Source organism: Neoarius graeffei, chromosome 7 (genome assembly GCF_027579695.1).
Source record: "Neoarius graeffei isolate fNeoGra1 chromosome 7, fNeoGra1.pri, whole genome shotgun sequence".
NCBI classification, from domain to species: Eukaryota; Metazoa; Chordata; class Actinopteri; order Siluriformes; family Ariidae; genus Neoarius; species Neoarius graeffei.
In genome coordinates, this window is record NC_083575.1 from 31,444,004 (window position 1) to 31,469,858 (window position 25,855).

The 25,855-nt window shown below is 41.8% G+C and overlaps 1 protein-coding gene across 2 annotated transcripts in view; it reads left to right on the forward strand.

Moving 5' to 3' along the window:
• The first annotated feature begins 2,969 nt into the window (after positions 1 to 2,969).
• Positions 2,970 to 25,855, forward strand: part of mlh1 (mutL homolog 1, colon cancer, nonpolyposis type 2 (E. coli)) — a 64,234-nt gene continuing 41,348 nt past the window's right edge. For both annotated transcript variants that reach the window (XR_009655024.1, XM_060925507.1), the window contains exons 1-5: positions 2,970 to 3,285; positions 4,887 to 4,977; positions 7,322 to 7,420; positions 7,695 to 7,768; positions 19,805 to 19,877. Coding sequence is in view for 1 of the 2 variants with exons in the window: in XM_060925507.1 (XP_060781490.1) it covers positions 3,179 to 3,285; positions 4,887 to 4,977; positions 7,322 to 7,420; positions 7,695 to 7,768; positions 19,805 to 19,877 (444 nt within the window). In the remaining variant the exon portion in view is untranslated. The remainder of the gene's footprint in view (positions 3,286 to 4,886; positions 4,978 to 7,321; positions 7,421 to 7,694; positions 7,769 to 19,804; positions 19,878 to 25,855) is intronic.

Consider the following 25,855-nt stretch of genomic DNA (forward strand, 5'->3'; position numbering starts at 1 on the left):
CTGCTCCGGCCCTTTCCAGGACACCAGTGGGGCCTCGACCCGCATCGCTGTCAACTTCTCACCCAGCACAGCCGGCCGGATGGTGTCAAAAGCACTGGAGAAATCAAAAAACATGATCCTCACAGTGCTGGCTGTCTTGTCTTGTTATTGATCGGTATGGAAAGGTTTTGCTGCGTTTTTGGATGTGCAGATCGTTTTGAACAAAACAAGGACAGCAGATTGTTTAATTTACCAAAAGCAGACCGCCAGGCTGTTAGAGTCAGTGTTGCCAGATACTGCTGACGTTTTCCAGCCCAAAATATGTTCAAAACCCGCCAAAATGCACTTAAAACCGCCCAAAATGTAAAATGTACTTGATGCCTATCTTGTAAAGTAAAAATATGCAGCTAAAGACCAGTATGCTATTTGTAAATCGAACAACAATGCAAACAACTTCTAAATGGCAACATGAGATCGTCAGTGCTGGAGGTGAAACATCTGCTGTCTGGTACTAGGCTACGTATGGTTGAATCAGATTATAACTTTGCAATCATCTGCTGTGTTCTGAATCCTACATGCACCAGTAGGTGACACACACGCATAATATTATGTAGGCTATGTTAGGCTACGATGCATATCTAACATCTGCATTGCTGAGGTTATTTATTTTCTATTTGTCTTTTATTTATTTATCTTTTAATTTATCCTGTTTGTTTTATTAATTTTATAGGCCTAGTTATTCTGCTTAATTTATTTTTGTCTACATCCATGTATTTTCTTCATCTGTTATCCTGATTTTTGTGGATTTGTTAGATTGTACCTGTTTTATATACTTCAATTAAAAAAAAAGTTAGGCTACGATGCATGGCTGAATGTAACATGAGAAGAGAAAATGGAGAATGGATTGCGTCATTCTTATTTACTAGTTTATGAGTTCAGTTTCTGCACTACATTACACACATTCATATTAGTCTTACAGTTACATCGACATTTTTTTGTTTAAATAATACTTAATGAGATTAATGTTTATTGTTAATGATTAATTTAGGCCAATGCTCGATTTTGGTTGTTTAAAATACCTAAGGGGTACTGGGTAAACTAGGTCTATGACTTGCCTCAGTTGACCAAAGATAGCTGTTTTTCCTGATTTCCTTCGCATTATCAAGAACATCATTCGGCTTAGTTTAATATGGATTGGATTGGATGTAGACTAGTGGACGTAGATAGTACATAGAATGTGCTGCATCAAAGTTCTTCTAAGGCTATACAGGTAGTTGTCGACTTACGACCTATGCGACTTACGACTGATCGACTTTATGACCGTCTGGTTATGACTGCCAAGTGTTTCCCAGCTGAGCTAGCTGAGCGTACAACAGTTTCTGCCCCAGCTCCCGGCAGCGCCTCTCGCCGCGTACAACAGTTTCCGCCCCAGCTCCAGGCACATACGCAGTCTCTCTCACGCTCCCTCGCGCACTCCGTCATACAGTTTCCGCCCCAGCTCCAGGCACATGTGCAGTCTCTCTCGCGCTCCCTCGCACAGTCCATCATACAGTTTCCACTCCAGCTCCAGGCACATGCGCAGTCTCTCTCGCGCTCCCTCGCGCACTCCGTCATACAGTTTCCGCTCCAGCTCCAGGCACATGCGCAGTCTCTCTCGCGTGCTCTCGCGTGCTCTCGCGCACTCCGTCATACAGTTTCCGCCCCAGCTCCAGGCACATGCGCAGTCTCTCTCGTGCGCCCTCGCGCACTCCGTCATACAGTTTCCGCCCCAGCTCCAGGCACATGCGCAGTCTCTCTCGTGCGCCCTCGCGCACTCCGTCATACAGTTTCCGCCCCAGCTCCAGGCACATGCGCAGTCTCTCTCACGCTCCCTCGCTCACTCTGTCATACAGTTTCCGCCCCAGCTCCAGGCACATGCGCAGTCTCTTTCGCGCTCCCTCGCGCACTCCATCATACAGTTTCCGCCCCAGCTCCTGGTTTATGAAATGAGCAAATGCTCCTGCCAGCCCGAGTGCTGCAACAGCTGATGATGACGTAGATGACCCACAGCCAAGCACCAGTGATGCCAGCGGTCACTAAATTTTGTATTTTGCTTTGTTTTACATTTGTATTTTGGTATGTTTCAAACTAAAATGTTTTTTTCTATTTTTCACACCTGTATTTTGTATTTTTTGTTTTGCACATATTAAACTAATTGTACTGTACAATTAACATAGGCCGACGTACAGCCAGATCGGTTTACGACCGGTCAGTCGTAACCAAACACAGTCGTAAGTCGACGACTACCTGTATAAGTGTCTCTGGCTGCATTCTCACACAGAACGTTGGTGCGAAATATTTATAAACATCTGATAAAAACCTGGGAGGCACGGTGGTGTAGTGGTTAGCACTGTCGCCTCACAGTAAGAAGGTCTGGGTTCGAGCTCTGTGGCCAGCGAGGGCCTTTCTGTGTGGAGTTTGCATGTTCTCCCCGTGTCCGCATGGGTTCCCTCCGGGTGCTCCGGTTTCCCCCACAGTCCAAAGACATGCAGGTTAGGTTAACTGGTGACTCTAAATTGACTGTAGGTGTGAATATGAGTGTGAATGGTTGTCTGTGTCTATGTGTCAGCCCTGTGATGACCTGGCGACTTGTCCAGGGTGTACCCCGCCTTTCGCCCGTAGTCAGCTGGGATAGGCTCCAGCTTGCCTGCGACCCTGTAGAACAGGATAAAGCGACTAGAGATAATGAGATGAGATGAGATGAGATGAGATGAGATGAGATGATAAAAACGCGCCGAACTAACGTCAAACCGGCCCAATTTTTGTCAACCAGCCCAGGCCATTTTTTGCCCGCAAAGTAAAATTCAAAAACGCCCAATCTGGCAACACTGGACTTAGAGCGAGGGAAGTATCGCTACCGAATGGGCGGGAAAATCGAGCGTCTGACAAACAGCCCTCCCGTAATCTGATTGGAGGAATCAGAAGGACCCACTTAGGTAGAAAGTTGTTTCTCCTGATTATAAAGAAAGTAAACGGTATAGCTGTAATTTGTTTACCACGGTTGATAGATGAAAATAAGTTTTGCAGCTTATTAGTTCTTTGGTCGCTTTTTTAACCTTTTCGGTAGTGCAACTTGTTCAGAATGAACTAAATAAGCAACTTTTAGTGGTTTTTAAAAAATAAAATAAACTGCCGAGGCTGTGTCTGTAAGTGAGGCGCGATGGCAGGAGTGATCCGGAGGCTGGATGAGATCGTTGTGAACCGCATCGCTGCTGGAGAAGTCATTCAGCGACCTGCAAATGCCATTAAAGAAATGATAGAGAACTGGTGAGATGCGCTGCACCACAGCCTGAGCCTGATGTGTTTATTTCGTTATTAAGCTGATATAACTATAGTTATATCTATACACGCGGGATAAAACTCAGCAACTGCAGAATATTCACATCCACTTTAGAGAATAACCATAATATATGATGTTAAAAATGTTCAGTATCTCTATTTGTGGAGTAAAGCTGTGGAACAGTTTGAATGTGGAGCTCATGAAATGTACAACTATAAACCAGTTCAAAAAAAGGTATAAGGAACAGATCTTTATGAGGTATAGGGAGGAGGAATTACAATAATATTCTATTGATAATATGTGTGTATGAGTACATACGAATATATATATTTGTGTGTGTATGTATATATGTCTCATCTCATCATCTCTAGCCGCTTTATCCTGTTCTACAGGGTCGCAGGCAAGCTGGAGCCTATCCCGGCTGACTACGGGCGAAAGGCGGGGTACACCCTGGACAAGTCGCCAGGTCATCACAGGGCTGACACATAGACACAGACAACCATTCACACTCACATTCACACCTACGCTCAATTTAGAGTCACCAGTTAACCTAACCTGCATGTCTTTGGACTGTGGGGGAAACCGGAGCACCCGGAGGAAACCCACGCGGACACGGGGAGAACATGCAAACTCCACACAGAAAGGCCCTCGCTGGCCGCGGGGCTCGAACCCGGACCTTCTTGCTGTGAGGCGACAGCGCTAACCACTACACCACCGTGCCACCTTTTTTATATATATATATATATATATATATATATATATATATATATATAATAAAATGTGTGTGTATGTATATATGTCTCATCTTATCTCATTATCTCTAGCCGCTTTATCCTGTTCTACAGGGTCGCAGGCAAGCTGGAGCCTATCCCAGCTGACTACGGGCGAGAAGCGGGGTACACCCTGGACAGGTCGCCAGGTCATCACAGGGCTGACACATAGACAACCATTCACACTCACACCTACGGTCAATTTAGAGTCACCAGTTAACCTAACCTGCATGTCTTTGGACTGTGGGGGAAACCGGAGCACCTGGAGGAAACCCACACGGACACGGGGAGAACATGCAAACTCCACACAGAGAGGCCCTCGTCGGTCACGGGGCTCGAACCCGGACCTTCTTGCTGTGAGGCGACAGCGCTAACCACTACACCACCGTGCCATCTCTATCTATCTCACACACATGATTATGATATGGATGTCTGTGTATGGATGGGTATGTGTATATGTATGTACTGTATATATGTATTGTATATGTGTGTATATATGTATAACATAAGTATCTGCATATATGATTTGATTTGGTCGATATTATACCATGTTAGTATGTTTTTTGTTTGTTGCTTTTGTTTTCTTTTGTATATATAGTTTATTATGGCAGAAAGTGACATTTGATTAGTGGTGGTATAGTGGGTTAGGATTTGATAAGCTATTTACTTCTTCCTAATCCTTTCCGAACATTGTTACTGCCTTGTGGCTACGCTATTCTGTTTATGACGATGTTTTGATTATTGCATTATTTTTTAATCTTCTTTACTTTTTGGAATAAATCAATCAATTATATTTATATATGGACATCATTTTACAGTCTGGATGCAAAGTCCACCAACATTCAGGTGACTGTCAAAGAGGGAGGACTGAAGCTGATCCAGATTCAGGATAATGGCTCTGGAATTAGGGTAAGGCCATTTGGATTATCCTGTTAATTTTTAATCGCGATATTTTAGAACTGCAAAGTGGGGAAAAAAATATCTGGACGCCTTTTGTAATAAGTTGGTCAGCTAACTGTGAGTGATGCGCGTTTACCTGCATGTGTATGTTGACTGATCTAAAGCAAATACCTTTACAGCATAACTAAGTTTAAAAATAAGTTCTTTGTTTATATCTGATGCTTTGCGCATCATATTGATTTGTAGTTGAGAACATGTTGACGAGTAGGAATTTCACCCCAAAACACCCAAACCAGCTTAAAGGGATCCTCCAGCAGACTTATTCTCAAACTTAACTTAAAGTAAAAGTTGTTGCAGATTTCAAAAATCAAACCCTCATTTTCGGGGACCAAACAGTGTTTGAGAAAAATGAATTTTCTTTAAAATGCCAGATGGACTTCCTGTGGTGGTGATGTATGTGATGACGTCAGGTAGGGGTCGTTTGGAGCAACTCATCAGTTTATATTCTCTGTTTGCATCGTAGTTTTACAAGTATTTTACTGAATTTGTCACTTTTTAAATAAGTATGCTTCATTGTGTAGCGTATAAATGCCTCAATGATGCTAAAAAGAAAGCACAAGCTGGAACTAGACTGGATTTCCATAGAGAAAATGCAGTGTGCTTGATCAGCTGTGGCAAAGGGTCACCGAAAGAAACTGGATCAGACATGAGACCTTACTCTGTAAAATCTTTTTCCATGATCTAAAGATTGTGTGTGTGTGTATGGCTGCATACTCTAAAATCTTGGTTTAAAATGGTTCAACTTGCAGCACGACATGACATTTCGCGGTCTAAAATCTTTTTTATTATTATTATTATTTACTTATTTTTTAAAAACATGATCTACATGATGCTGGGTAGATTAACAGAGAGAGTGGCATGGTTTAAAACTGATTTTAGAGCGCCCAGTGTGACACGACGCGAAGTTTTTCTCCCGAAACCCCATTCATTTGAATAGGGGAAAAATGAATGGAAGTGAATGGAGCAAAAAGGGATGAGCAGAAATGGAAAAGACGAGTGCGGGTCAGAACCGATTGGATGTATGTGTTGGGGGAGTTGGCCTGAGGTATCACGTGAAGTTTGATGGGTCTCTGATGAAGCGTGTCCAAGCAGGACGATTTGATTCGTGAGCCCCATTCATTCTATCTGGGGGGGAAGACAGGAAAATGATAGAGAGAATAGGTGTGTCGATCCAAAAGCTGCATACAAGCGCACTACACCAGTTCAGGACACTGTAGATCATGTAAAAAAAGATTTTAGAGCATGAAGTGTCATGTCACACTGCGTGTTGAGCCATTTTAAACCAAGATTTTAGAGCGCGCAGCCATGCACATTACGCACAGTACACACTCACTCACACACACTCTCTTTTTTTTTTTTTTTTTTAACTGTTGATCATGTAAAAAAAAAGATTTTGCAGCATGAGGTCTCATGTCTGATCCAGTTTCTGTCAGTGACACACTGCCACAGCTGATCAAGCACGCTTTGCATTTTCTCTATGGAAATGCAGTCTAATTCCACCTTGTGCTTTCTTTTTAGCATCATTGTGGCATTTATGTTATACAATGAGGCATACCTATTTAAAAACTGATAAATTTGGTAAAAGTACTTGTAAAACTAGCAAAACTACGATGTAAACGGAGAATATAAACAGCCGAGTTGTTCCAAGCGACCACTACCTGATGTCATCGCATACGTCACCACTGCAGGAAGCCCATCTGACATTTTAAAGAAAATTCATTTTTCTCAAACACTATTTGGTTTCTGAAAATAACAGTTTGATTTTTGAAATCTGTGACCTAACTTTACATAAAATACGTTTGAGAATAAATCTGCTGAAGGATCCCTTTAAAGCCAAACAAAACCCAAAAAATAAACTCGCTCTCACTGACCGATAATATCCATACAGTACATGTTCAAGTGTTCATTTTATTTTAAAAGAAAATCGCCATCCCTGGGCATTGCCCGCTTACTCTCTCCGAGGTCCAGATATCGCGCTCTGAGGACAAATTGTGACCTGACAGACTCCAAACATGGCTTTCTGACTTTCCGACACAATACTGGGTATTGGATCAGTGCCATGTCTAGCCGATGTGGTATCACCAATGCCTTAATTCCTTACTACATACATACATACATACATACATACATACATACATACATACATATTGTAAGTGTTAGATGTTACTGGCTACCGTATTCACAGTTCTTTATTTAAAACTTTTATTTCTTTTTCCTCTTGGTTTGCTTCTTTTTTCATCATCTTGTCTTATAAAATAGTTACATTTTCCCTCTTCAACTTTGTCTTTGGCAGAAAGAAGACCTGGAAATTGTTTGTGAGCGGTTTACAACAAGCAAGCTTCAGACTTTTGAGGATCTTGCATCTATTTCAACTTATGGTTTCAGAGGAGAGGTATGATTGTATCAGGGGTTTCTATTAGTGTTGGGATCTCACTGGTTTTTGCAATTATGATTTACAGTAAAAGAACCAGATGAGTAAAAATAGAGTAAGCGATACTGAAACTTAACTGACATTTACAGGAAGTCTGAATCCAGTGAAGTTCCAAAGCAAATGACTTTTTTTTTAATTATTATTATTTATTTATGTGTATCTTATTTTTTTAGAAAGAAACTTTTTTTTGGTTGAATTGCAATAAGCTAATTAAGTCTTTTGTTATTTATGGCAGGCACTTGCCAGCATAAGTCATGTAGCCCATGTTACAATTACCACAAAAACAGCAGATGGAAAATGTGCCTACCGGTGAGTACAGCTTCATGCGTAGGATATTTTTCTTCGTTTATCATATATTTAAGGGCAGATGCATTTTTAAACCATCTTTCTCATAATGCAAAACTAATTGATTATCTATGAGCATAGTTTTGTTTGACCTTGGATTTTCAGATGATCACTTTTAACTAGGCTTCCTCACCATAATGACTTGTGCTGCATGTGGGGCAAATTCACAGTACATAAACTGATCAGCTATCAGATCAGTGGTATTCCCTGATGTATTTAACCTGGCAGCACACTTCAAACTAAAGAAAAGTTAATGCAATGTCTTTTGAATGAGAGAGACACTGTGGTTTCAGTACATATGTGGCTGTGTGTAAGCTTTCATGCAAAACTCTTAAGCCCTCAGAATACTTCATGCTGGGACTACATTCAAAGATGCCATTTGAAAAAGCAAAAAAAAAAAAGTTCAAAAATACCTTTTTTTTTTTTTAAAACAATACAAATGGGGAAAAGCTAAGAAAATACCATACAATAGCTGAGAAAGGGATAAATTGGGGATAAAATTAGCTGATGTTTAACATCTTTAATTATATAGAAACCTGCTTTGCAACAATGTCTGTTAAAAATGCTGTTCAAATAAACTTAACATGTTGAGATGAATCAATCTGTAAAAGGTTACAAAGCCATCATTTCCAAACGGACTTGGAAGTGTGTTGAATCTTCCCGGGAGTGACCGACCTGCCAAAAATTTCTCCAATTTCATGTGTGAGAGCTAAAACTGAAGTATAATTGGATGGAACACTGAAGCAAATCCACAACTAAATGTTCTGTTGTGTAGGATTAGATGTCGATATCCCTCGTTACATACTTGAGGTACTGATGAGACTCTGTGGGGTGGTCGATTGAGTGATTGCATCCTTTGGGTTATCAAGTGGGTGCCCTCCTTCATGGGTGTTTTGCTGATAGACCCACGACACCTCCAGAGGGCTCAGCAGTGAATCCCAGCGTCCCAGGTTCACCCCCTAGATGCCATCAACTCCTTTGAGGGCCCAAGTGGAGCCCTTCCTCTTCATCCACAGCCACTGACTCCCCTTTTCAGTAGCCTTGGAGAGAGGTCTTTGACTGCCTGCTGGTGGGCCTTCCCTCGCACGGCCATCTCCCTGAGTAGCCTGGATGTAGAGGTGGCAGGGTTTCCGCTGAGTCTTAAGTCTAAAATTTGATAATCCTAATTTAAGGTCTTAAAAAGTCTAAAATACAAGCATATTTTGCATTGTAGGTCTTAAATGTAATTTTGTGAAGTCTTAAATCCTTACATCCATTTACCCCATTCGCTTTTTTTTGTTAAATGCGTTGGTGATATTCATAATTAGTCATATAGGCTAGGCCTACTTAGTATCAGTAGGCTACGCTGCAAACTACAAATGAGACACAGTGGAATCTGGCGTCTAGCCTGGTTGGCATGGTGATGCACAGGGCATGGTACGCGCTCATTTAGACAGTAGAGCCTAAAAGAAGCGAGAAAGATTGTCACGGTTTGTAGCAAAATGGGCAAATGCAAGTTTAACGACTGCTGGCTTGAACGCAATGATTTCATAGACTGGTTAAAACGTGTACCAAACAATCCGTTTGAGGCGTACTGCACACTGTGCAAAAGAACACTCAAACTCGGCACCCTGGGTGTAAAGGCACTGGAATCGCACGCGAAAGCGGAGAAGCACCAGGCTGCCCATAAAAGTCTGCAACAGTCGCATGCCATCACCCAATTTTGTTCACCATTGTCAGGTCCAAGCACATCTCGAGACGGTGTATCAGCTAACTCCGTGCGAACTGTCACGTTACAACACACAAACTGTATGGAATCGAATGCCTCATCCTCAAGTGATTTGCGGGATGTCTTTGGCTCCACTGCAACTTTAAAAGCCGAAGTGTTGTGGATTTTAAACACCGTGACAATGCATCACTCACATAAAAGCAATGACAAGATTGGGGAGCTTTTTCAGGCCATGTTTCCCGATTCTAACATTGCCCAAACGTTCCACTGCGGCAATGTAGTTCTCTCTCTCTCTCTCTCTCTCTCCATTTAATCAATTTGTTAATGATCTAGCGTAATGCAGTGGTTTTCAAACTTTTTCAAACCCTTTACTAACATCCCTTTCTCCCTCTCTGACCCCCCACCCCACACCCCCATTTTAGTCAGTTTGTCAATGATCTAATGCCATAATGTTCTACTTCATGTTGTGTTTCTGTTCCTCATTAATGCAAGAGCGCACCCTAGGGATGTAATGAGTTCATTGGTGAATGATAATAAATGTTGTTGTTTTGAAAGTAATTCAGGCTCTCCCAATTTTCTTTTTTTTTTTGTGCGGCATAAGTCTTAAATTTAACCTGTTATGGTCTTAAGTCTTAAATTGAACTTGTTCAAGCCTGCAGAAACCCTGGGTGGCTACGAACCCTCTGCAGCCTACTTCCACCAGGCATACCTTCGCTTTCCAGCCTTGTTGTTGCACATTGGCTGCAAGCTCAGCATACCTCAGCTTCTTCCGCTCATAGGCCTCCTCCCCTGCACTCTCCCAGGGCACAGTGAACTCGATGATGTAGACCAGCTTGAGTGAGGCTGACCACAGCACAAGGTCTGGTCACAGGTTGGTGGATGCGATCTCAGCTGGGAAGCAGAGCTTCTGGCCCATGTCTGCCAGCATCTTCCAGTCCCGTGCACCGCCTAGCTGCCCAGTGTCTGGTCTTATGGTGGCGAGGCTTGCTTGACCCTCGCCCTCCTGGACAAATGTTATTGCCTGCCAGTGGGATGACGGGGGTGGAAGGGCGTTGACACTTGTCCGTCGACTTTCCAGCACTGCTGCAAGACATTTTAACACCTGGTTGTGCCGCCAGGTGTAACAGCCTTGGGTGAGGTTGGTCTTGCAGCCCACTAAGATGTGGGGGGACCAAAAAAAAAAGTTTGAGTGGCCTAGCCAAGTCCTGACTTAAACCCAATAGGGATGATGCGGCACAGCCTGAAAAGAGCATTTCCTACCCCAGTGGTTCCCAAACTTTCTCTGCTGGGCCCACCTTTGGTAGATAAGAAAATTTTTGCGCCCCCTCCCCACCCCAGACAAAAAGAGAAAAAAAAGATAAACAGGACACACATACACATTTTGTTTTCAGACTCCATTGCAGTTTATTAATACAAACCTCAATCTTTTTTGAACAAATAAAAGTAAACTGCCATAAACTACAGGTTGCAATATAATAAGTATAACTGTTTTCAAGCACCTTAACTGTGTAACAGGTTTCTTTTTTTAATATTCAACATTATCAATGCAGTTTTCAAACATTGCCTCTCTGCAAAAATGGGTTTTAAAACATGACCAACTCCCTGAGAAGAAAAAAACAAAAACCTCAAGATTTGTTGTGTAAAAATGACACCTTTAATCCTCGCATCTTTTCAGTGACTGGTGTGGGCCTGCTTCATGCTGCAGATCTTCTCAAATCTGGGTTGCAGTTTTGAGATTGCCACTCTGAGTTCATTTTCAATGTTGATTTGTATTTTGTCTTGATTGAGGCCACAGCAGAAAAACCTCTCTCACATAGCTAGGATGTGGCAAAAGGAAGAAGTATGGCCAGGGCTCTCTTACCTAGCAGTGGGTAATCTTTCTCCACCCCAATCCAAAATGCAGCCAGTGTCTTTGACTGAAACTGCAGCCTCATTGTTGAATCAGAGGTGACATCAATGAACTGTTCCTCCTCTGATGTGCTGGAGTCGGCAGGTGGTGTTGCACTGAAGGGGTCACGGATCCAGTCATATTCTTTGGGATCCTGCATCAGGAAATATTTCTGGAAATGGTTCTGAAGGGCAGAGATGTCTGCTTTCATGCATGGGATCACTGTGTTCTGCAGTTTGTTGTCTTCAATGAATGACTTCAGGTTCTCAAATCAGTCCACATTTCCAACCTTCACTCGCTGCAGCCACATCTCAAGTTTTCTGGTGAATGATGCGATTTTATCTGCCAGATGTGGGAGGTGTGTATTTGTGCCCTGCAACTGCAAATTCACTTCATTGAGTTTCAGAAACATGTCACTGAGGTATGCAAGTTTCATGAGGAACTTGTTACAGTAAAATTTGTGGGCAAGATCATTGCCCTCTTCCTTCAAAAAGATGCAGATTTCATCTCGCAGTTCAAAGACCCTGGACAGCACCTTCCCACGTGACAGCCATCGGGACTCGCTGTGAAACAGAACAGCTGTGTGGTCGGAGCCCATTTCCTCGCACAGTGCCGAAAAAATCCGGGCTTTGACAGATCGTGTTTTGATGTAGTTGACGATGGCAATAACGTCGGTCATTACATCATTCAGCTCGGGACTCCACTGTTTAGATGCCAGGGCTTCACGGTGTATCATGCAGTGCATCCACTGCACATTGGGGGAGACGCGCTTGATGAGCGCTTGCAGCCCTGCCCGTTTCCCAGCCATAGCCTGCGCCCCGTCAGTGCAGATCCCCACACAGTCCTCCCATTTCAGGTTGGCCTCTTTCAAGTATGATTCAATGATTTTAAACAGTTCTTCTGCTGTGGCTCTGCCAGTAACTTTTTTGCAGAAAAGCAATTCCTCCCTCATGTCATCTCCATCTATGAATCTGACGTAAGTAATTAATAAACAGTCTTTGTTACTGTCAGTGGCTTCATCCATCTGAAGAGAAAAGCGTCTGTCACGCACTTTGTTATTAAGCCGCTCCTCTATGTCCTTTGACATGTCATAAATGCGCCTGCCGATGGTGTTGTTGGACAGAGGAATAGCCCTTAGTTTGCTGGCTGCAGTGTCATCAAGCATAGTTGATACCATGTCCATAGCACAGGGAAGTACTAATTCCTCCGCTATTGTGTGCGACTTTTTACACTGTGCCACCCGGTAGGCAACTTTTATGTGAGGCGAGTTGAGCATTTGCCGGCACGGATGCAGCTTTAGTAAATAGGGACTGTTGAGCATGGCAGTTTACGAGTTTTTGTCTGAAAAACTCAACTGGCTTGTCTTTGTGCTCTGGATGTTTTGTCTCCAAGTGGCGTCTTGGCTTGTTCGGCTTCAAGCTGTCACAAACTAGCACTTTAAGACAGACAACACACTGCGGTCTCTTGTCATTACCCACCGTTGTACAGGTGAAGCCAAAGACAAGATATGTGTTGTCATATTTTCTTGTCTTTGCCTTGGAATGAACTTGCTTTGGAAGCACATTTGGCGATGCTTCATCCTCTGATTTGCGTTTACGTGGGAGCCCCGCACCCCCCGCCAAAAACTTCTCCATGTTATGCTAGCAGTGTAATTTATTGATTGATTCATTCATTCATTCCATCCGCGCCCCGTGCCCCCCCGCAATGGCTCTGCGCCCCCCACTTTGGGAACCACTGTCCTACCCAAAGGTATACAAATCTGTCAGAATTAAAACAGTCCTCCCCCCCCCAAAAAAAAGTGGGCTAAGATTCTGCCACAGAAATGTGTAAGGATCCTACAAAAAATTTACTTGCCATTATTACCAGATATTAGGCTTTAGGGAATGTTTATTTTTTCAGAGGCGATATGGGTGTATGTGTGTGTGTGTGTGTGTGTGTGTGTGTGTGTATATATAAAATATAGTGTGTAAACTTTTATGATTAGTCAGGGTCACTTTGTGCAATATTGCATTTTGTCTGAAAATCGTGCGCCTCCATTTCCTATGCCAGCAGTAAACTAACAGGAAAATGGAGCCACTCCGGAACTGCCAGCGATGCTGCAACTTTTAATAAAGCCCCTGAAGTGGATGCTAGTATGCTGGCAGTTGAAATGAAAAGTGATTTAGGTAAGAAATGGGAACAAAAATACTCACATTAAAGCCAAACAAAGCCCAAAAAATAAACTCTTTACCGAGCACAGCAAGTGCCCCTGCATGTTTTAATTAAAAATAAGACTTTTTATAATTTATCAGTTTGAAAAGTTATGATATTTCTAAGAATGGGCTTCCCTGGGTGCAGCCGTTTGCACTGAAACCGGATATCCGCTTGTGACAGCTTACCCACTAGTACACTGTTCACCTTAGTACCACAGAGCTATTGAATAAAGGTATCTAATTCTTAAAGTCTCTGGGCACTTTAGCGCAGCTGCTCGTGTGTGTTCACTGCTTCAGATGGGTTAAAGCAGAGCCTATAAATCCCCAAGGGGGGAATTAAAGTATGCAAAAAAAAAAGTCACCAGTAATTATTGACAGGGCTGCTATGTCTGGGATTTAGATATTCTATGCATGTAAGCTTGGCCAAGTGCATTTGACAGATTGTATTACAGTTTATGGAAGAGTCTGAATTATCGCTCACCTCACTGCCTTTCTTTTCTTCCCGTATTTGTAATCTTTTCCCACGTGAAGCATTCCACTGTGAAGTGGTCTTCGTAAACCACCTTGTGCCTGCCGAAGCGAAATTTGTCCACAGTGTGGCCAGTGCCAATGAAATGAAGCCATTTCATCAATTGTAATATCAACTTGTAAAAGCAATATCCTTTGTAGGATTGGGGATGGCAAAAAACTCTTTGCTCTTTGCAGTGATCGGGCTTATTTTTGCACTCAGATATTTGACACTGGCATATTTAGTGTCGTTCCCAACAGTTTAGAACTGATGTATCCACTTGATCTAAGGAGTTTTTATTTTTTGGGTTTTGTTTGACTTTAAGGCATACTCTGGTTAATGACACCAGTGCGTGTTTAGTGACACAGTGGCTAGATTAGGTAGCTAACCATCTGTTAGCTGGTGATGGAAAGACCAGCTGAGTGAAAGGAGCAGGCTATTTCATTTGTTGGAGCTAAATTGTTGTAAAGAATGTAGGGAGAGTTTGTGTCAAATCATACGTGTAGTAAATGGTGATTTTTCTTTGAGTATTAAGCCCTATTCGCACGGGATAAGTATTACCTGTGGACCTCTGGTAATTCGGAATAATTACAGAGAATGTCTGAGTTCTTAGTCCCGTGCGAATGCGCCATGTCCGTAATTTGCCAAGTAATAAGTCCGGCGCGAATTACCTACTGTGTTTTGGCAAAACACAGACGTCCAGTGGTAATACAAGTCCCGTGTGAATGCGCATGTCTGTGTTTGTAATTATTAAACGCACATCTCTTGTACTTTTCTGGAGTGAATAATGGAGGATACGGGCGAAATTTTGATAAACAGCATTTCAGGGGCAAGTGGTAGTAGGCCTATCCCGTATTTGAACCAGATAAGCAGAAACAGCTCCAAGAAGAACTCCAAGAAGAAAGCACGAGGAATCTTCAACTGGATGGCTTGTGTGGCAGCATATGGTAAGGAGCCACGCTAACCCCCATGACACAGCAATACGAAGATATTTTGGTTAACGGAGGGAAGACAAATGTTCGTTTAGCAAAATACCCGGCTATGTGTAAACAGCACCATAAACTGCCTGTTCACTTACATTGTCATCTCGAGACTGTTTTCATTTGCAGTGACCCCGCCTTCTCATTTTGAGAGCGTGGAGCAAACATACTGCATCCCTATCATATGCGTTTCCCCTCTCTTAATTTGGATACAGTGCTATTCTTATGCCTACTGTGTTTTCATCCTACCTTATTAATGCACCATTAATGTACTACAGTAATATGTTGACACTTCCAACATGCTACAACTGTATTGATTGTCACAATCCGGTCACAATGTCTGGAAATTCAGTGAATTACAGACTTTTGCTTATCCCGTCCGAATGCACCACACAATAACACAGAGGTGCGGGGGTAATTGCCAATTACCAGAGGTCCATAGGTAATACTTATCCCGTGCGAATTGTACATTAGACCGTCTGAACTTGCTAGGACCCCCACACATAGGAAGACTGGCAACTGCCTTGAAGGGTCTGTCTTTGTAAACAGTCTTTCTCACTGTAGAAAAGCGCATTTCAAATTGTTTGGATTTGGCCTTATAACCCTTCCCAGATTTGAGTAGCAGCAATTGCCTCTTAGAAGTCATGGCTGATGTCCTTTCTTCTTTGCATGATGTAGACATACACCTGAGTACTCCCGAACACCACACCGCCAAAAGTTCTGCTTATGTAGAGGTCACACACCTGCTAATTACTGTCTTCATAGTTTTTTGGGAAGTTGAAAGGGTGCAAGGTTGTGTTTTTTTTTTTTTTTTTTTTTTTTTTAAGTCGTCACCTGAGGTTATCTGTTTGTATAAAAGTTGGTGAGGATGATGCAATTGTTAATTAGGGCCGATAATTGATAATTAGGGCTTGTTAGCCCCTTTTAATGACAATGAGTCAAAGTCTTTAAAAAATAAATAAATAAAAACACTGTTACGTCCACACATATTGGTGCTCAGACTACAGTACTATGCACCTGTTCTGGATAAGAGCACAATCACTCCGCATGCTTGTAAGGACTTTCTAAACACACAGACTTGGCAAAGTATATGCGCTGTACCTAGTGTTTCATGTTACCAAACCTTATACCTGTGTATTGCCTTATTGGTTTTGACTTTGTGTATTTGGACTCTGCCTTTTCGTCTTTGCCTCCGTCATTCTGTTTGTGCTTCATGTGACCATTGCCTGTTTCACGACCCTGCCTTTTTCTTAGATTTTTGAACTATTTGTCTGCCTATTTGTAAATAAACACCTTTTTTCCCTGCAATTACACCTGTCAATTGCCTGCTTGCATGATGCGCTGACCCATGCGCTCCTCTTCCCAGGAGAGACAAACAGTAAGAAAGTAAGTTCGCAGTCGAGGAAACAATATGTTATCGCTATCAAATGAAGGCTCAACTGGCCTAGTTTGTGTTGATCACCTAACAATTATTGAGAACGGTGATCAAAGGATCAATAAAAGGACAAAATGACTGCTGATACAGCTAAACTTAACATCGAGTTAAAGCACACTGCTGGCATTTTATACTCCCAGCCATGCAGTGCAACATAAATGACAACAACATTGGTAATTTGCAACACATGAATGAACTGAAGGGTGAAGATTTAGAAAACCTAGCGAGTCAGTGGATGGACATTGACAATGATACACCGGTAACCTTTGTCATTTTTGTAACAGACAAAGAAATCATTGCTTCCATTCATGATCCTTTAACTCAATGTATGTTCATTTATACACTCAGTACTTGGTTTGGGCTACTTTACCATGAATTACTGCATCAGTGCAGTGTGGCATGGAGGAACTCGGCCTGCGGCACTGCTGAGGTTACTGAAGTCCAGGTTGTTTTGATATTGGCCTGCAGTTCGTCTATATTTTTGGGTCAGGTGTTTCTCATCTTCCTCTTGACAATACTCCATAGATTCTCTATGGGGTTCAGGTCAGGCGAGTTGGCTGGCCAATCTTCTTTATTTACTGAATTAACTTGGATTGTTTTAATTGTCCTGTTGTGTTTATTAGTCTTAAATTCTGTGTTTATTTTTAGTTGTATAATATGTATGTATTTTTAACATCTTTGTTTGACCTATTGTTAAATCAACTCAATTCAGACAACGTCTGCAATGTTGATGAATAAAATATACGAATATACGATATGATTGGTCATAGTTTTGGCACTGTGGGCAGGTGCTAAGTCCTTCTGGAAAAAGAAATTGGCATCTCCATAAAGCTTGTGAGCAGATGGAAGCATGAAATGCTCTAAAATCTCCTGGTAGACGGCTGTGTTGACGTTGGACTTGATACCACACAGTGGACCAACACCAGCAGATGACATGGCACTCCAAATCATCACAGACTGTGGAAACTTCACACTGGACTTCAAACACCTTGCATTCTGTGCCTCTCCACTCTTCCTCCAGAGTGTTGGACCTTGATTTCCAAATGAAATGCAAAATTTACTTTCATCTGAAAAGAAGACTTTGGACCAGTGAGCAGCAGTCCAGTTCTTTCTCTCCTTAGCCCAGGTAAGACACTTCTGACGTTGTCTCTGGTTCAGGAGTGGCTTGATATTAGGATTGCAACAGTGGGTAGCCCCTTTATTGAAGATGTCTGTCAACGGCAGATAGCACAGTGAATTGTGTTCACAGATAATGTTCTCTGGAAATATTCCTGAGCCCATTTTGTCATTTCCAATACAGAAGCATTCCTGTATGTGATGCAGTGCCGTCTAAGGGCCCGAAGATCATGGGCACCCAGTATGGTTTTCCAGCCTTGACCCTTACGCACAGAGATTCTTCCAGATTCTCTGAATCTTTTGATATTATGCACTGTAGATGATGATATGTTCAAACTCTTTGCAATTTTACACTGTCGAACTCCTTTCTGATATTGCTCCGCTATTTGTCGGCGCAGAATTATGGAGATTGGTGATCCTCTTCCCATCTTTACTTCTGAGAGCTGCTGCCACTCCAAGATGCTCTTTTCATACCCAGTCATGTTAATGACCTATTGCCAATTGACCTAATGAGTTGCAATTTGGTCCTCCAGCTGTTCCTTTTTTGTACCTTTAACTTTTCCAGCCTCTTATTGCCCCTGTCCCAACTTTTTTGAGATGTGTTGCTGTCATGAAATTTCAAATGAGCCAATATTTGGCATGAAATTTCAAAATGTCTCACTTTCGACATTTGATATGTTGTCTATGTTCTATTGTGAATACAATATCAGTTTTTGAGATTTGTAAATTATTGCATTCCGTTTTTTATTTACAATTTGTACTTTGTCCCAACTTTTTTGGAATCGGGGTTGTACTCTCTTTTGAGATATTGTTTGTGAATGTGTTTGGGGGGGGTGGGGGTGTTTATTTTTTAAAATTATTATTTTTTGCGCTGTAGACCATAATTATTAAAATAGAAAAATGCTTGAAGTATTTCAGTTTGCATGTAATGGTCTAGAATGTTACATTTTTCACTTTCTTAAATGGAAAATATTTAACTTTTTTTCACGATATTCTAATTGTTTGAGGTGTGTATGCACACGCACACTCTACAAATTTTATTTATTTTTCCCCTTCTCACAACCTTTACAAATGTCTTCTCTGCAGTCAGTATGCCAAGGCATTTATCCCCGTTTTTTTTTTTTTTTCCCAGAGACCTCCCCCTCTCCATGATTGGTCAAATTTTCACATGGTTTTGTCACTGTGTGGTCACAGGGGCAGTTTAATTTCCTGCTCTGGTCTCTGTACATTGAACCAACACTGAGTACTGGACAACTCAATATACCTCCTCCTTGTCCATCTCTTCATTTTTTGCTTACCAGTATCACTGCCTCATCTCTTTCACAGGCAACTCTGATTTTTTTTCTCCCCCCCTCTGTGTAATTGTTCAATTGATCCTTGGTTTGATCCTCAGTTTGGGTTACTGACTTTGGAATTTCACATATTCATTGTGTTTATTCCCAGTTCTCCGGTTTCCTGCCACTGTCCAAAAACATGTAGGTAGGCAGGTTGGCTATGGTAAATTGCCCCCATGCGTGAGAGAATGGGTGCGTGCATGGTGCCTTGAGATCAAGCAGTTATTGAAGATGAATGAATGAATGTTCAGTTTGATAACTACTATGAAAAGAAGCCCACAACACAGTATTCAGTATTTAATATACCACACACTAGTTTTTGTTGGTAGTTGTATACAGAGTATGCTTTGAAAATGAGCCACTCCTCCAAGTTTCATGTGATTTTGCTGTTCACTCTAAATATCATGCTTTTGTGTTCCTGGTTATTTGAACCTGGATCAAAAGACAGTACGTTGTTGTTATTAGACACCCACAATTGCATTTGTCGGGCTGAAACTTGTCAGGCTCCATTACATTAAACTAGCATTTTAAGACAAGCCCCTGCAAATACAAAATGAGAAATTTGTTTACCTTTTATGACCAGCCACATGTTAAAAATTATTTAAATGATCTAACTGCTGTTGCTGTAGGATTTTTAATTCCCATGCCTCAAGTATAATGATGCAATATAAATGCATACAACAGACATTTTGTTTGTTAGCTGAATATATAAATTAGAGCATTATAATGTGGTGGTATAAAACATCAATATCATACTCAGTTGGCTTAATGTCTGGCTGAAAATATCAACACAAGTCATCAAAGACTCATTGCTTCCTTTTTTTTTTTTAAATGCACAGAGCAAGCTACTGTGATGGGAAACAAAAAGCACCAGCGAAACCTTGTGCTGGAAACCAAGGGACACTGATCTCAGTAAGTCACTATATTTCTTACAATAATAAGTTTGAAACCAACACCTGTTTGAACTGAATTAGTTTTATTGAGTGAGTTTGGGTAATGCAGTTATTACCAGTGGATCTCTAGGATTTTAGTCCCAGATCAAGTGCTAGTAAAGGTCAAAACTGTAATTTTGTAGTAATGATATTTACATTTACACTATTTAGCAGGTGCCCTTAGCCAGAGCAAATTCCAGAAGTATTTTGGATTGTATCAAAAAGATGTTCTCAATGCTAGTTTAGTTGACTTGCTCAGAGACTAACAGTACCATTTAATCTAAAAATCCTGCTGGGGAATGCAAGACAAGGATGTGGTGGGTGGGTGTTTTTTAAATTACAGATGAGCAAAACACTTACTTCAAGTGCTTGGTAAAGAAAGGTTTAGTCTTTGAAGACAGCCATTGATGCAGCTGTTTGAACAGCCAGTTAGGTTAAATTAAGGCCCTGTCCACACGGCAACGGATTCAGGTGAATCCGATACAATTGTTTATCGTTTCGGCCTGGCGTCCACACGGCACCGGCGTTTTGGGTGCCCCAAAACGCAATCTTTTGAGAACGGGTTCCAGAGTGGAAAGATCTGGCAACGTTGCCGTTGTGAAGTCGTCTGGATGAGTAGAACGGATTTGTTTACGATGACGTCACAACCACATGACTGTGAGTGCTTCACGCCGGGTAGAAGTGTAACGAACTCGATGCGAGTTGTCAACAAATCCTATAACTTGGTTCATGAAACGCGCTTACAAAATATTTTCACTGTGAATATTTATTGTGTAATGGTGCAAAGTGAGAGAGAGAGAGAGAGAGAATAGCCCTTAGGGCAGAGTCAATCCCGCCAGCAAAAATAGGGAAAAAAAGGAGCGATCTCACCTCTTCAGATGTTGGCTTAAGTCCTACAATACATTCCTCAAAAAGGGCGTAGAAGAACAAATTAATCCATCAACGTGTAGCATTCAATTTATTCCGGACCATTAAAGACGCCGCCTTCCGCGTAGAATCATACGTCATCCTCGCCGCCATATTGGATGGGTCAAAGCGGAGAATAAAGATGCCTCATTCATGTGCTGCGTTTAACTGTACCAACAGATTTACCGTCCAAACGAGATCACATGGGATTACCTTTCACAGGTGAGACTGGAAAAATACTTTTCATTGTATTTGGTCATTATAATGTAATTTTACGAACAGATTTTTCTGACTTTGTGGCTAATATGAAGTCTCGCGCATAATAGTTTATGCGCATGCGTCCTTACTTCTTCTATTGTTCTGGTGTCTCCGAAGGGACCGTCTTACAGCACCCCTAGAGGTGTGGCATGTGTATTGCATCGTTTTCAGCAAGCGTTGCGTTGCCATATGGACCTGATATTTTACTGATCGTTGCCCATTTGGACGCGATATTTTTTTAAATAACATCTCGTTGCCGTTGTCGTGTGGATGTAGCCTAAGTCTGTTTATTTGCCACATGCACACTCAAGCACAGTGAAATTCGTCCTCTACATTTAACCCATCTGAAGCAGTGAATACACACATGCGCACACCCACACCCAGAGCAGTGGGCAGCTATGCTACAGCGCCTGGGGAGCAGTTGGGAGTTATGTGCCTTGCTCAAGGGCACTTCAGCCCAAGGCCGCCCCATGTTAACCTAACCGCATGTCTTTTGAACTATGAGGAAACCCACGCAGACACAGGGAGAACATGCAAACTCCACACAGAAAGGCCCCCACTGGGCTCAAACCCAGAACCTTCTTGCAGTGCTAACTACTACACCACCATGCTGTCCATGGTGCTTTTAACAACAGACGTTGTCTCAAAGCAGTTTTACAGAAAAATAAATACTTTATGCACTAATTTTATCTCTAATAAATTTATTCATCCCTGATGAGCAAGTCTGGGGTGACGGTGGCAAGGGAAAAACTCCCTCAGACATTACATTACATTACATTACATTACATTACTGGCATTTGGCAAATGCTCTTATCCAGAGCAATGTACAATGAGTGCAAAAGTCAGGTACACAAAGTGTTGAACTTCTAGACAAGAAAGTTCTAATGCCAACTGAACAAGTGATAGAAATACCGAGTGTAATATGCTGTTGAAATACCAATACTCAAACAGCCAAGGAAACAAACCAACCATATAAAGTATCACTAAATGGAGAACTCAAAACCGCTAACCCCAGACCGTACACAGCCTGGGTTGGTCTAAACCGAAATGCAGTTACACAATGGGCAGGGAAGAAGGGGAGAGGTGCAGCCTGAAGAGGCGAGTCTTCAGTCTGCGCTTGAAGGTGGTCAGGGAGTCGGCAGTTCTAACCTCAGTGGGAAGGTCATTCCACCAACGGTGAACCAGGACAGACAGTAGTCTTGAGCGGGCTGGGCAGGAATGGAGAGGAGGAGAGGCCAGGTGAACAGTAGTAGCGGAGCGTAGGGATCTGGCTGGCGTGTAGGGGCGGCTCAGACTCTGGAGGTATGCTGGCTCTATGCTGACTCCAGCAAGATTAACTATGATGGCATAACTAAAAGGGAGAGCCAGAAGGTAACATGGACATGAGGGAGCCGTGGAACATAAAGCAGCCAACCACTCCACTGTCAACAAACCTGAGTGAACTTGTGAGAGTGGGGGGTGACAGCATCCACACATCCCAGTTTACCAAAACATTCTATGCCTGAGGACCCTCCAGATCTACTACTTTACCTAATAAAAAGTTATTAACAAAAGGCTTGATGAAGCATGTATGCTTTCAGTCTAGACTTAAACATTGAGACTGCCTGCGTCCTGAACACTGTTAACTTCCTTCTACTTCTGTCTTGTCCAATTTAAGTAGAAGTTAATAAGGATCCAGTGTCTAATGTCCTTTTACATATTCCTCCTTTTTATTAAGCTGGTTGTTTGCTGATTGTTCTGACTTCAACAGAATATTACCCTAGTTGTTATTCAGTCACTTGTTTATTTGGACTAGAAGTTCAGAACTTCTTGTCCCTGACTTTTGCACTTGTACGGTACGTTGCTCTGGATAAGAGCATCTGCTAAATGCCTGTAATGTAATGTAAAGTTGATGCAACTACTGGAACATTCAGACAGTATGGCATTGCAGTAATCCAACCTAGACGTAATAAAGGCATGAACTAGTTTTTGTGCATTGTGAGGTGAGAATTCATATTTTTATAATTTTATATTGTATCTTATTAGTTTATTATATTATCTGAACAATATTTCTGAGATGAAAGAAGGCTATCCTAGTAATATTATGTACATGAGCTTCAAATGAAAGACTGGGGTCAATAATCGCATAAAGGTTTTTACTGCTATACAAGATGAAACAGAAAGGCCATCCAGAGTTACTATGTAATCGGAAAGCTTGCTTCTATCTGCATGTGTTCCGAGTACAAGTACTTCTGTCTCGTCAGAATTAAGTAGAAGGAAGTTAATAAGCATCCAGTGTCTGTCCTTTTACATATTCCTCAGTTTTATTAAGCTGGTGTATCTGATATGGCTTTGCAGAAACCTACACCTGTATGTCATCAGCATAACAGTGAAAGCTAATACCATGCTTACAAATATTACTGTAGGTGCAATTGCACTCCTCACACGTGGCACCAAAATTATGTAGGTGCAATACCAGTCCTCACACGGGGCACCAAAATTATCTCATCTCATCTCATTATCTCTAGCCGCTTTATCCTGTTCTACAGGGTCGCAGGCAAGCTGGAGCCTATCCCAGCTGACTACGGGCGAAAGGCGGGGTACACCCTGGACAAGTCGCCAGGTCATCACAGGGCTGACACATAGACACAGACAACCATTCACACTCACATTCACACCTACGGTCAATTTAGAGTCACCAGTTAACCTAACCTGCATGTCTTTGGACTGTGGGGGAAACCAGAGCACCCGGAGGAAACCCATGCAGACACGGGGAGAACATGCAAACTCCACACAGAAAGGCCCTCGCCAGCCACGGGGCTCGAACCCAGACCTTCTTGCTGTGAGGCGACAGTGCCAACCACTACACCACCGTGCCGCCCTGATCTCATATCAGTTCATTAATTTTACTAATCAATATTTATATTAATTATTAAATTAACCCCTTCAATGCCCTTGGACGAGTCATGTACGTCATGAAATCTTTTACCACTGTGCCTTATGACATATGCTACTTGTTATAAACGCCTCCTTTTATGTACCTTACATGGCACATTACTTTTACTTCACAGTGGTGCATTACTGTGAGTTGGCCTAGTGGTTAGAGTGTCCGCCTCTCGATCGGGAGATCGGGAGTTCTATTCACGGTCGGGTCATACCATCATAAAAATGGTACTCCGTTGCTTGGAATACATGGACCCTTGGTGTACATTGTGTTTTCAAGAACTAGTAATTCAAGTTTATGGACAGGTTCTCATTGACAAGACCTGTTGCCTTGTTTTTGAAGTTGTTTTTGATTACTAAAGTTATTTTTACTCTACAACAGTGGGTTTTTTTAATTTTTATTTTATTTTAATTTTTTAAAAATATTTTTCAATAGACCCCTTCGCAGTAAACGTCATTCATACGTAAGAGGAAATTGCGTGCGCAGCCTGGACTCAAAAAAGACTCAGCGACGGTAGAGACGAGAAGAAATATTTGGAAGAAATGCCTAGTTGTTGTGTTGTCGGGTGTCAGAATCGTAGCAGTGATGGAGTTAAAATGTACAGAATTCCAGCAGGATCTCACCCATTCCAAAAAAATCGCCGACGTCTATGGCTACAAGCCATCAAACGTGTAGACTGGGATGAAAGCACTATCAAAAATGCGTGGGTTTGCAGCGCCCACTTCATCACAGGTAAGATCAGGCTATTTATTAAATCTTTTCTTTTTTATTCTTTCTAGTCTTCGTTTATTGATGTAGCAAAATACTTTGGTAACGTTTGTCTGATTAGCTGGGTCATATAGTTACACAATGTAATGAATATTGTTTGCATGTTAACTTAGCTTTGCATGCAATTTTGTTTGTAGGAGAGGTCTTGTTTGACTCAAGCAGTCCAGATTTTGTGCCATCATTATTTGTGTATGCCGAAAGTCACAATTTTAAAGCAAGGATGGAAAGGTAAAATTGTGTGCCCTCACTCTAAATGCCAACTTGCGTTGACTGCTCTAACCTAGCTCCCGCCCCGTTCAGTTTCATTTCTGGTCTCTGCCTCTCGCTTTTTACGCAGCTCTGATTTCTCTTAGCTGCACTCTTTACACTATCATTCCTTTCATGCCATTACCTCCTGCAAATTGCTGTTTAGTGTTGGTATTTGCTGTTGTAGCTAAAGCCACATTGCCATCACATCACTGGCATAATTTGATTAAAACAAAATGAGTATGAATGTCCCATTGTTAATCAAGTTGTAGTCTCACTGTAACCAGAATGTTGATGGCAGGCTACTTTTGTAAATAGTTTTTTTTTTTTTTGTTTGACATTTTTTGTAAATAGTATGACTGCCTTCAGGTATCAGAGGAAAACTTACTAACATCGTCCATCCACTCTTTAATTAAATACGGATCCGGTAGGCGATGTCCACTTGTTAGAGTTAACTTATTTATGTAGCATTCTCGATCTTGTAACGACAATTGTTTTGCATAATCTGACAGCTCATAATGCCGGTCTATGGGCAGCGCCATTGTTTCTGAGTCCAGGCTGCGCGCGCATCCTAGCAACGGTCGGTTTGTTTACAAACATGCGAAGGGGTCTATACAAATATTAAAAATTTAAAGTTCTGAACAAGTTGCAGAAAGATTATCAAAATATCCCAATTTTGACTTATTTTTGTCCTATATGCCCGGCACATTACAATTAATTATGGGTGGCAGCCAAGAATTATTCTAGTGATACACTAGATCAGTGAAGGCAATGCGAATTCTTTGATGGCACAGGATGGCTTCAAGTAATACTGCAGCAAAACAGACAAGACACAGTTTCTTTGTAAATATTTAATT